The sequence below is a fragment of the Osmerus mordax genome, chromosome 27, assembly GCF_038355195.1.
Source record: "Osmerus mordax isolate fOsmMor3 chromosome 27, fOsmMor3.pri, whole genome shotgun sequence".
Taxonomy (NCBI): domain Eukaryota; kingdom Metazoa; phylum Chordata; class Actinopteri; order Osmeriformes; family Osmeridae; genus Osmerus; species Osmerus mordax.
Window position 1 is genome coordinate 3,865,231 of NC_090076.1, and position 12,103 is coordinate 3,877,333.

General features: G+C 44.4%; 2 protein-coding genes across 2 annotated transcripts; one reads left to right on the forward strand and one right to left on the reverse strand.

The window, feature by feature from the left end:
* Positions 1 to 192: 192 nt before the first annotated feature.
* ccdc181 (coiled-coil domain containing 181) lies at positions 193 to 4,605 on the reverse strand. The gene is made up of 5 exons (XM_067230783.1): positions 4,516 to 4,605; positions 2,953 to 3,948; positions 2,626 to 2,772; positions 541 to 698; positions 193 to 358 (listed from the first exon to the last, which is right to left on the reverse strand). Exons 1-5 carry the CDS (start codon positions 4,603 to 4,605, stop codon positions 193 to 195), a joined length of 1,557 nt encoding a protein of 518 aa, XP_067086884.1.
* Positions 4,606 to 5,761: 1,156 nt separating this feature from the next.
* Positions 5,762 to 11,885, forward strand: cpox (coproporphyrinogen oxidase). The gene is made up of 7 exons (XM_067230267.1): positions 5,762 to 6,398; positions 6,551 to 6,694; positions 6,911 to 7,021; positions 7,133 to 7,274; positions 7,980 to 8,198; positions 9,669 to 9,773; positions 9,850 to 11,885. Exons 1-7 carry the CDS (start codon positions 5,855 to 5,857, stop codon positions 9,932 to 9,934), a joined length of 1,350 nt encoding a protein of 449 aa, XP_067086368.1. The 5' UTR covers positions 5,762 to 5,854; the 3' UTR covers positions 9,935 to 11,885.
* Positions 11,886 to 12,103: the final 218 nt, after the last annotated feature.

Below are 12,103 nucleotides of genomic sequence, written 5' to 3' on the forward strand. Positions count from 1 at the left end.
AAATGCTCTCATCGCTCACAATTGGATATACGAAATCAAAGAATAAGGCTATCAAAAGCTGTAAATAATTACCCGCCGTTTAATCTTTTCTAGTGTTTGTATTTGAGGTGAGATATGGAGGATGAGTATATCCTTCAGTGACTCCTTCCTCCCCATCTCATTCCTCCTGAGGTATGTTGTTGGCCTTGCTCTTCAGAAGCGGTAGGCCAGGTGCTCTGTGAAGCGTAGTGGCTCGTTGGCAGAGCAGAGGAGGTCCTGCAGGCGCCGAGCTCGCCGCTCCTCCAGCACCAGCCTGCGGGCGTGCTCCCTCGCCGCGCGCTGCTCCGCCCTCTTCTCCAGACGCTTACGCTTCAGCCACCTTATACCGAGAGGAGAGAGGAGATGGAGGGAGGAGGAGAGAAAGGAGGACAAAGAGGAGAGAGGAAGAGGACAGAGAGGATGAGGGAGAAGACGGAGGCAGGGGAAGAGGAGACAGAGCAGGACAACTTTTAGACAGACAGAGAGAGAAAGGGGCAATTTGACTGCTGGGTTTCCACTCACAGTTTGAAAGCGCGTTCACACTCCTCTCGGTTGTGCAGATAGAATCCGCTCTCCTGCTCCATCTTCTTCATCTCCTCCAGCTGTCTCTCTCTCAGCTGCTGCCCCTGCTTCCTCCGCAGCCACGCCCTGAAGGCCTCGTCTGGGTCACAAGACTCTCTCTGGACAGACGACCGGAAACTTAGCTTTCTAAATTAGCTTTAGACAGATTGGCTTTTGGGGTTACTGCCTAAAACATTGGTCAAATGTATTCATACACGTCTGTGTGAATGGCAATGCTGACGATATGTACATAGCCATGTTTGGCGTTGTTGAGCATACACACAGACACTTAATAATACTGTGGGATATACAGTTAGGTCCATAAATATTTGGACATTGACACAATTTATAATTTTGGCTCTGTATACCACCACAATGGATTTGAAATGAAACAATCAAGATGTGCTTTAAGTGCAGACCTTCAGCTTTAATTTCAGGGTATTTACATCCAAATCAGGTGAACGGTGTAGGAATTACAACACATTTTATATGTGGCCCCCCCTTTTTAAGGGACCAAAAATAATTGGACAAACTAACATAATCATAAATCTAATTGTCACTTTTAATACTTGGTTGCAAATCCTTTGCAGTCAATGACAGCCTGAAGTCTGGAACCCATAGACATCACCAGACGCTGGGTTTCGTCCCTGGTGATGCTCTGCCAGGCCTCTACTGCAACTGTCTTCAGTTCCTGCTTGTTCTTGGGGCATTTTCCCTTCAGTTGTCTTTAGCAAGTGAAATGCATGCTCTATTGGATTTAGGTCAGGTGATTGACTTGGCCATTGCAGAACATTCCACTTCTTTGCCTTAAAAAACTCTTTGGTTGCTTTCGCAGTATGCTTCGGGTCATTGTCCATCTGCACTGTGAAGCGCCGTCCTATGAGTTCTGAAGCATTTGGCTGAATCTGAGCAGATAATATTGCCCGAAACACTTCAGAATTCATCCTACTGCTTTTGTCAGCAGTCACATCATCGATAAATACAAGGGAACCAGTTCCATTGGCAGCCATACATGCCCACGCCATAACACTACCTCCACCATGCTTCACTGATGAGGTGGTATGCTTTGGATCATGAGCAGTTCCTTCCCTTCTCCATACTCTTCTCTTCCCATCATTCTGGTACAAGTTGATCTTGGTCTCATCTGTCCATAGGATGTTGTTCCAGAACTGTACAGGCTCTTTTAGATGTTTTTTGGCAAACTCTAATCTGGTCTTCCTGTTTTTGAGACTCACCAATGGTTTACATCTTGTGGTGAACCCTCTGTATTTACTCTGGTGAAGTCTTCTCTTAATTGTTGACTTTGACACAGATACGCCTACCTCCTGGAGAGTGTTCTTGATCTGGCCAACTGTTGTGAAGGGGTTTTTCTTCACCAGGGAAAGAATTCTTCTGTCATCCACCACAGTTGTTTTCCGTGGTCTTCCGGGTCTTTTGGTGTTGCTGAGCTCACCAGTGCGTTCTTTCTTTTTAAGAATGTACCAAACAGTTGATTTGTCCACACCTAATGTTTTTGCTATCTCTCTGATAGGTTTGTTTTGATTTTACAGCCTAACGATGGCTTGCTTCACTGATGGTGACAGCTCTTTGGACTTCATATTGAGAGTTGACAGCAACAGATTCCAAACACAAATACCATACTTGAAATGAACTCTAGACCTTTTATCTGCTCCTTGTCAATGAAATAACGAACTCCCATGAGGGAATAACATACACCTGGCCATGGAACAGCTGAGCAGCCAATTGTCCAATTACTTTTGGTCCCTTAAAAAGGGGGGGGCCACATATCAAATGTGTTGTAATTCCTACACCGTTCACCTGATTTGGATGTAAATACCCTGAAATTAAAGCTGAAAGTCTGCACTTAAAGCACATCTTGATTGTTTCATTTCAAATCCATTGTGGTGGTATACAGAGCCAAAATGATGAAAATTGTGTCAATGTCCAAATATTTATGGACCTAACTGTATCATTATTGCCGGATACTGTCTGAGTGGGACTCAAGCTCATGTTTGGTGTGTTGGTGTCCCCCCTTTGTGGCCATACCCTGCCGTTCATCCTCTCCATCTCCTGAGCTTGGTGGATCCTCCTCTCCTCCTGAACCTGCCCCCTCTTCCTCAGCAGCCACGCCCGGAACGCAATCTCATTCTCCTGGCGCTTCTGCTGCTCTTCCTCACATCGTCGCTGTTCTGCCTGATGAAGGAAGACAGAGAGAATGAAGCGGAAGGAGGGAAGAGAGAGAGGGAAACTCATCCCAGGTCAAGAAGCTAGTGGGTTGTTTTGTCTAGGTTACTGGTCAAGCTGTCTCACTTATAGCTTTCTTATTCTTTCTTATCTACTCAGTGGCAGTATAACACGAGGACACATGCCCACCTCTCTGGCCTGCCTCCCCTTCCTCTCCTGCATCTTCTGCAGAATCTCCTTCTGTTCGGGAGAGAGAGTATAAGTGACGTGGGTGGGTGTGCCGTTGGCCGACTGCACCCTGCGTTTGGTTCCCCTCCCCAGGCGGCCTTTCTCGGTGTGACTGGCTGAACTGGGCCTGTTCCTGGGCTTGGCTGGAGGTCTGGGAGCCCGGAGGTGCTCTATCCCCTGAGAGTGGAGGGAGGACATGACAGCCTTGTTAGGGCTGAGCCTGGGTCCTCCAGGACAAGGGTCAGAGCGGGGGTTGTCAGCAAGACCGTTGGCTATGGGGGGCAACAAGCTGAGGCTCTCCACCTCCTTCAGACTGACTAGATCAAATTTTCCATCTTTCTCTACCAGGACTATGCCTTCTTTCTCCTGCCCAGCCTGGACCCTCTTTTCAGGCCTGGTCTGGCCAGGATCCCCAGCCAGTGAGCTGCCTTCTCCAGCTCCATCCCTCTGGGAGATCTTGAGTTCCGACAGCCTCCCTGCCACCTCGGTCTCGATCTTTGTGTCTGTGCCTCCAACCAGGCAGTCCTTCCGCACTTCCACTCCTGTACTCTGGGAGAAGCCACTGACCTCAAAATCCACCGGGGGCACCACCAGATCTACAAGAGTCTCTTTGAAGTGTAGCCGTCTTTGTCGGGTCATGTCTGGAGCTTCCTGGTCCTGTAGCTCTCGATTGGCCTGTTCAATCTTCTCAAGGATGTATTTCTTCTCATCGTCCAGTTGGTCCTCCGGCACCAGGGGGGGGGGGGCTATGGACGACAACTTATACTGGCTCTCTCTGTCAGAATCAAACTCAAGGGGCTCCATTGGCGAAGGCCATCTCTCTTCCACCTCTGCCTCCTCTGTCTCTTCACCTCTATTCTTCTCTTTCTGGCTTTTTTTGCTCTCCTTTCCCTGCTCCCCCTCTTCTTCCTCTAGTTCCTTGTCTATTTGTGCCTCGATATCTTCATCGTCAGGTTCCTGGGGGAAAGGGAACAGTGACCATGGAAATTAAGGCACGTCATATCTGAAGATACCACCCACACCGGTCTTCGAACTCGGGCCCTCTGACAACCACAAACCAGCTACACCACCAAAAAGCTAGCTAGCATTTCGCTGGTGCAAGTGACTGTACTTATACTGAGGAGTGAGTTTACCAGCTCACCTTGGCTACAAATACGTGTCAATGAATAATGTATGCAGCAGAGCTAGTCTACCCTAGACTAGGGAAAGTGTATGGAGCTGTGTCAGTGAGATTGGTTTTTACATACTGGCAGATGCATTGGCCAGGGTAACACTGCACCACTCACTGTCACAGCAAGGGCCACAGAGTCAGTCACACACTCCACTAGCACGGTTCTTCACAGTCTTCATATGTTTGCATTTCCTAGTCATTCTAAAGACTAACCCGTATTTGCACTACTGTACATACTGTTTAATATTGACTGAAACTGTAGGCCATTTGTATATTTAATTCAGCATATTGCATATTTTATATTTTAGTGTTACCTCTGTAACTGTACTCCACGGTACAGCTCACTGACCCACCTGGTTCTCACTTCTGGCATCCTCACCAATCAGCCAGTCCAGGTCCTTCTCGAAGTCGTCCTCGTACTCCTCCTGGGTCCTAGTGCTCATCTCTGCCTCATTGGTATACGGACAGATTAAGTACGGAGTTAAGCCAGATACACAAAGATATAATGAGAAGAACTGTATGTAGCCTAGTACATTTATATGTACTCATTTAGCAGACTCTTTGCATCCAAGGTGATGTACAGGTACTGCACATAGTAAATGCAGCAGATTGCCTAATCTAGGACCAGAAGTGCACAGATGTAGTACTAAGAGAGTTTTTCAGTGGAACGTCAAGACGGGTGGTGTTAACTCGGGATGTCCCTCTGCTGGTTAAATAAATACATGCATACGTAGCCTACACTTGGCAACACATTTGCAATATACCGTTGTTAGGCACTCTATAATATTTATGGGACAATTTGAGGTGGGGCTGGGGCATCTGCTGTTTTCTTAAATCGTTGTTCTCCTCCACACACTAATACTGATACAGCAAAACAAGATATGATGGCAACATTTTTCTTTACACTTGTGGTAATAAAACAGGATATTATGTTTAATTCCATTTAAAAACAAAAGGACGTAGGCCTACTCGAGCTTAAATTGTGAATATAAATTCTATGATTTCAAATAAAAACTCACCACAGCAAGGTTATGCGATTTCTTTGCCAGTATGAATAAATTATAAAAACCCTAACTGGAAACTATTTGTTGTTTCCACTGCCCTACATTTTATGTTGAGTTGTGTTCGTAGGACACCTGTGCAGATAATCTCTTGCTGGCTTCCCAAAGGGGTTTAAAACACGTTGCCATAGAGACCTACAACACGTTTCGCCGTCACGCACATGCGTTGAATATTAAGCACACACAAACGTATGCTGTAACTAAATGCACACAAACTGATTTGAAAAAATGACCGACTGTTCTTAGCACGCTCAAATAATCTACCGTAATAATTAAAAAATGAATTTCACACCAATAGTGGCATAACATAGGCTACTACCAAATACTTGTTCGAATGGGACAGAAGTCACGTCCTTCTACCACAAAACCTCATTGGCCAAGTTCAGTGGCAGTGTACTGGTTTCTGGGATTTTGTGTTTATTGTAGCCCCCTATCAGCCGAACGCCCTTTGAATAGATATCTTTAAACTACATATCCCATGCTTCCTTGTCTTTTTTTACGTAGCATGAACAGAGCTTTTAACGTAGATGTGACAATGCGTCTTCCGACTTGGTCATGTAGCCCTACTTTGAGTACCTGTTAGCCTACTTTTGTTGTCGTTCACGAGGGAGGGATTGCTCACTTTTTTGATATGGCTACAACATTTCTTTATTCTATACATAGAACGGCATGTCGTTCGAGACAATGTTTTATTTCTCACTCCAATAGGATGTATAGTGTCGTGGACTCGCACCTGGCTTTCCACCGCAATACTTCACTAGTTCCGTTAAGTTTTCTTTCGCAAGCTGAATGGTCTGCCAAAGGTGCTGGAGTGAGATACATGTCATGCTGGACAGCGGGGAAAAGCACTGCGGGTCGATCCAGAAGAGGTGCCCTGTTGCTAGCCGGAGCAGCTGCAGCGGTCGCAGGGTTTGTGGCCAGTGTTTGCCACTTTCAGCGGGCTGAAATGGCATCAAGGATCCCCAAGACCGAGGAGGAAGAAAGTGATATTGCAGAGAAATGCAAGGCCTTCATGTCGCCACCAGTAACCGATATCAAGGTGCTGCAGCAGAGGAGAGGGGAGATGTGCACAAGGATGGAAATGTTGATCATGGAGACGCAAGCGGAGTTCTGCAAAGCTCTCGAGAAGGTGGATGGCGGCACGTTCAAAGTGGACCGATGGGAACGAAAAGAGGGTCAGTGGAGCCTCCTACCAAGAGGCGCGTGCTATTTAAGGCAAATTGAGGCCAATTCTACCAAGGTGGACCGCAGCTCAGTCAATGCCTGAAGGCCAGGGACTCAATATGATCTGTCTCAAGACCTTTATTTGTGTATGTGTGTGTTTCAGGGGGAGGAGGGATCAGCTGTGTGCTTCAGGATGGAAAGGTGTTTGAGAAGGCTGGTGTCAACGTGTCAGTGGTGTTTGGTAATCTAACTGAAGAAGCGGCCAAGCAGATGCGCAGCAGAGGGAAGGTCCTTAAGGGGAAAAATGGTAAGTAACCAACAGGTTCTCTCTTGTGGAGATGATAATAATAATAATTACATATACAGTTGACGTATCGCTGCATGCAACAGTACACTGGTCGCTGGACACAGGCGAGGGGTAGGGCCAGCAGCATGAAGGATAAGCACTGGGTAGGGCTCAATCATAAGGCAATGTCAAATAATGTTTAACTATATCAATGTACCGTGACACGACGGCTTTCAGGGAAGTTGCCATTCTGCGCCATGGGTGTGAGCTCTGTCATCCACCCCAAGAACCCCCACATTCCCACAGTGCACTTCAACTATCGATATTTCGAGATTGAGGAAGAAGACGGTAAGAGTGTCTGTGTCACACTGTGTTGCAAGAGTTGGGGTGTTGGTGTCACAGTGTCAATTGAGTCATTGTGCTAAAGAATGATGACCCTTGTCTGACTGTGTCTCCCAGGCTCCAAGCAGTGGTGGTTTGGTGGAGGCACGGACCTGACTCCTATGTATGTCAGTGACGAAGACGCAGCAATCTTCCACAGAACTCTGAAAGGGGCTTGTGACGAGCACCATCCCCAGTACTACCCAGACTTCAAGAAATGGTATGACAACTCTGTTTATTGGTAGAGTGTGTGCGTAGGTGAGGGTGTGTGGTCTGTTCTGGGTGGGTCCTCCACTGTTGGAGAGTGATAAGAGGACGTTTTCCTTGTCATGTTAAGAACCGTTAACATTTTTAATAATGACGCTTTTATCTTAAGCAAAGTTGGGGGGGGGGGGGGGGGCACCCCAACAAGGAAGAGGGTTTTGACTGCCTGTTGACCTTGATTTTTATTTTCTTAATTTTTTTTACAGTAAACATTTATTCATTTAGCAGACGCTAAATGCTAATATAGCAAGACAAACACCCAAGACCCAGAAAACAGAGCACTATTAGAAAAATATCTCAGTATAAGGAACATGATTCAGTTGAGGTGTTGTGGTAGGAGGATGTAACATGATGTAAATGTTAGCTTTATACAGCTGTGACGAACTATTTAACGTACTTCAATTCTATGGTCTAAATCTAAAGTGAGGAATCTTGAATTTATTTCACTGTGCTTTTAAAAAAGGTATGTAATTTTATCTGCAACATTTGACAATGTTCTATAAAGCAAGACAAAGTTGACTGGGGAAGGGAGACATCTTGTATATATTCCCATATATATATTTTTTTCTTCATATAATTAAGATTATGAAAGACTGGGTGTTATTTTTAGAAACTAATTTATGTTTAGCTAAACTTGGTGTTTGTCCTTCTGGGGTTTTAGGTGTGACAGATATTTCTACATCCGCCATCGAGGGGAGACCCGGGGCATCGGAGGGATTTTCTTTGACGACCTGGACTCCCCCAGCCAAGAGGAGGCCTTCAGCTTTGTGAGGAGCTGCGCCCAAACTGTGGTGCCCTGTTATCTCCCTATCGTATGGAAACACCTCAACGACCCTTTCACCCCGGAGCAGAAGGCCTGGCAGCAGGTGAGGAGAGGCAGGTGAGTTCATAACAGAGAGCCCTGCTCCGTTAGTGTGCATTCGGAGGTAGTCTTCTATGTTGTTGAAAGACTGGGAGGCCTTGTGTTCTTGGGGGTACGTTTGCACAAACAGAGGAAGCTTTTGCATGCGTATCAGAATGTGCGCCAGGAAGTTCTGTCCATCTCTTCAGGAACAATGTGACAATTCAGTTGGGTTCTGGGTTTGTAAGTACCGTATTTCTTCGAATAAACGCCGCAGCGTTTATTAAATAACGTTCATTTTTGGTGTGTCGTTTGTTCGAAGGCGGCGTTTATTCGAGGGCGGCGTTTAATTATTAAGAGAGATTTCGTGAATTGTAGCTGCAGTGCAGCCATAGACAACTTCGTTGCTGGCATTGTGACAAATGAATCATGCAGCTAGAAACGCAGGTTTCATTTAGGCTACTACCGCTGACCTCCTTGTCTATTCTTTGTTTGTCTATGAGTGCGGCAACTCCCTTTCTCATTGGCTATCAATTAGGTGTGCGTTGGTAATACAACTGTCTCAAATACAAGTGTTCTACATTGTGTAGAAATCTGAAGCAGCATGCCTAAACATTCATACACGTTATCTTTCAAACAGAAAGCTGTGCAGAAAGTTATGTACATGTGTAATAAATACTGGGGTTGAATTTAACCAATTAAATAATCGATTTCAGATTTTTTTTGTGCGGCGTTTATTCGAGGGCGGCGTTTATTACACAACGTTCATTTTAGGTGCGGCGTTTATTCGAAGAAATACGGTATTAGGCATTCTGCCGATTGGAGAAAGACACCTCGACATAGAAACTAACAGTTTGAACACAGTGGTGTACCAGCAAAGTCTCTAAGCCATGAAAGTCAGAGGACAGAATTTATAGTACAAAGGGAAAAACAAATGTACCATACAGCCAACATTCGTCAAACATACAGACACCACATCATAGGCCAAGGGTCGGCAAGTAACTTGGGCCGCGGGCCAGTATTTTTCCTCGCCACAAGATGACGGGCCAGAGTCTGGGTTACTGCCTATTTAGACGCTGCGATAGTGCCCTTGCGATACATGCACTCGCAACAACTAGGCCTATTAACCATGTGAATGTGAATTGGTGGTCTGTTTGAATAATTTCATTATTTTAACGAACTCTCTATCAACATGGTCAAGCGGAAATATTTTGACGGGCCAAATAAAATCGCTGGCGGGCCACAATTGGGCCGCCTGTTGCCGACCCCTGTCATAGGCCCTTCACTGTCATCAGAACACAAACGTAGGTTACAGTAGGAACACGAATGAATGAATGAATAAGACAGGATACATGAACAGATAATAAGGCAACAGGCTGATTCACTGATTAATTACGTAAGCACATAAGAAGGCCATTTCTTTGTTCCTCAGTAGATAACTGGATGCCTCACCCTGCCTTAGATGCTATTATGCACACAATGTTGCTGTAATTTCCCTGTGTGCCTCAGGTACGTGGAGTTCAACCTGGTGTATGATAGAGGGGTTAAGTTTGGATTGGCCACCCCAGGCTCCAGGATTGAGAGTATCCTCATGTCCCTGCCCCTCACAGCTAGGTGAGTGGCGAGTCACGTGTGTGCGTGTGTCTCATTAAAGCAACAACATTGTAATGAACCTCTCCTTGCTCCCCAGATGGGAGTATATGCATGAGCCAGCCAAAGGCACCCAGGAGGCGGAGATGTTGGAGGTGTTACGAAACCCAAAGGAGTGGGTGTGAATGAAGGCGTTGACTTGTTGAGTCGACTCTATGAAATAGGTCTCAATGATGCTGAAACTTCATGACCGGAATCAAAATGAGCACTATTATATATAAATATATATATATATATATATATATATATTTTTTTTTTTACGTGCAAGCATTTAGCAAATTTAACCAAACTAACAAGAAGAGGTCCTCTCACTCGCTAAAGCTTTTTTGTTAATGCTTGTCAAATTATTGTATTTGGATGACACTTTGTGATTGACACTGATGAGATTCTTCCATCTAACTGTGCCATTATTTGGGGGCAAATTGTCTTTTTTTTTTGCCTGTCTTAGTAAGATGACGCTGTTAGATACTGCAGACCAGCTTTGATCTCCAGCCACTTGTCCAGAGAAATGAAAGGGAAAACTGCTCACGATCACTTTATATACTATTATGTTTGGAAACAAGTTTCCCCAAAAATCACAATCGTTTTTATAAATGTGGAAATTATTGAAATAATTCCACAATAAAATAAATTACTTGATTGAAAATGTTGTACAGAAAGGTTTATGCAATGTATAGAATTGCTACATTGTGGTTTTGTAATTAGTTGATGTATACGCTGTATACATCATATCACAGTGCAGTTTAACCAGTTTAGGAAGAATCTGAGGTACAGCTACAGTGCATCCAGAAAGTATTCATGGTGCTTCAATTTTTCCATGTTATGTTACAGCCATATTACAAAATGTATTAAATTAATTGTCCCTAAATTCTACACACAATACCCCATAATGATAATGTGAAAAAAGGTATATAAAAATAATCTATATATAAAAATAAAAATCACAAGTATTCACAGCCTTTGCCGTGACACAAAATTTAGCTCAGGTGCATCCTGTTTCCACTTATCCTTGAGACGTTTCTACAACTTGATTGGGTTCCACCTGTGATAAATTCAGTTGATTGGACATGATTTGGAGAGGAACACACCTGTATATATAAAGGTCCTACAGTTGACAGTGCATGTCAGAGCACAAACCAAGCCATGAAGTCCAAGGAATTGTCTATAGACCTCTAAGACAGTATTGTATGTAAATTGAGCGATTAGGGGAGAAGGGCCTTGGTCAGGGAGGTGACCAAGAACTCGATGGTCACTCTGACAGAGCTCCAGCGTTGCTCTGTGAAGAGAGAACCTTCCAGAAGGACAACTATCTCTGCAGCACTCCACCAATCGGGCTTGTATGATTGATTGAGGGACAGACGGAAGCCACGCCTCAGTAAAAGGCCCATGACAGCCCACCTGGAGTTTGCCAAAAGGAACCTGTAGGACTCTCAGACCATGAGAAACAAAATGATCTGGTCTGATGAAACAAAGATTGAACTCTTTGGTCTAAATGCCATGTGTCATGTCTGGAGGAAACCAGCCACCACTCATCACCTGACCAATACCATCCCTACAGTGAAGCATGGTGGTGGCAGCATCAAGCTGCGGGAATGTTTTTCAGCAGCAGGAACTGGGAGACTGGTCAGGACCAAGGGAAAGATGAATACAGCAATGTACAGAGACATCTATGATGACCTGTTCCAGAGCGCTCTGGATCTGATTGGGCGAAAGTTCATCTTCCAACAGGACAACAACCCTAAGCACACAGCCACAAAGACATTTACATGTTATATTTATGCAAAACTATAAAAAAGTAACTTTTTCCACTGTCATTATGGAATATTGTGTGAGTATAATTGAGGCAAAAAATGATATAAACCATTTTGGAATAAGGCTGTAACAATGTGGAAAAAGTGAAGCGCTGTGAATACTTTCTGGATGCACTGTATGTACAGTATTCCTTTATCCAATTGTTACACATTACTTGCATTGCAAATTAATTCAAGCATAGCACATTCAAATATTTAACATTTATTTATACATCTGTTAAGTGTTTAATAATCCTCTACATTTCACATTTGTCATTTTTTGATAAGGCATTGTCAAATACAAAAGTAAAGGTACAATGTCTGACCTCAACTAGCATCTCCCAGTAAAGGTCATGGCATAGGACTGAGGTCCACAGATCAAACATAAAACATCAGTGCTCTGTCTGTAGTGTACAGAATATAAACTCAGATTTATAAATATTATTAAATGCATTTCAGGCAGATATTTGGGCCAGCAGTACTTTCAGTAAAGTGGCTGCATAC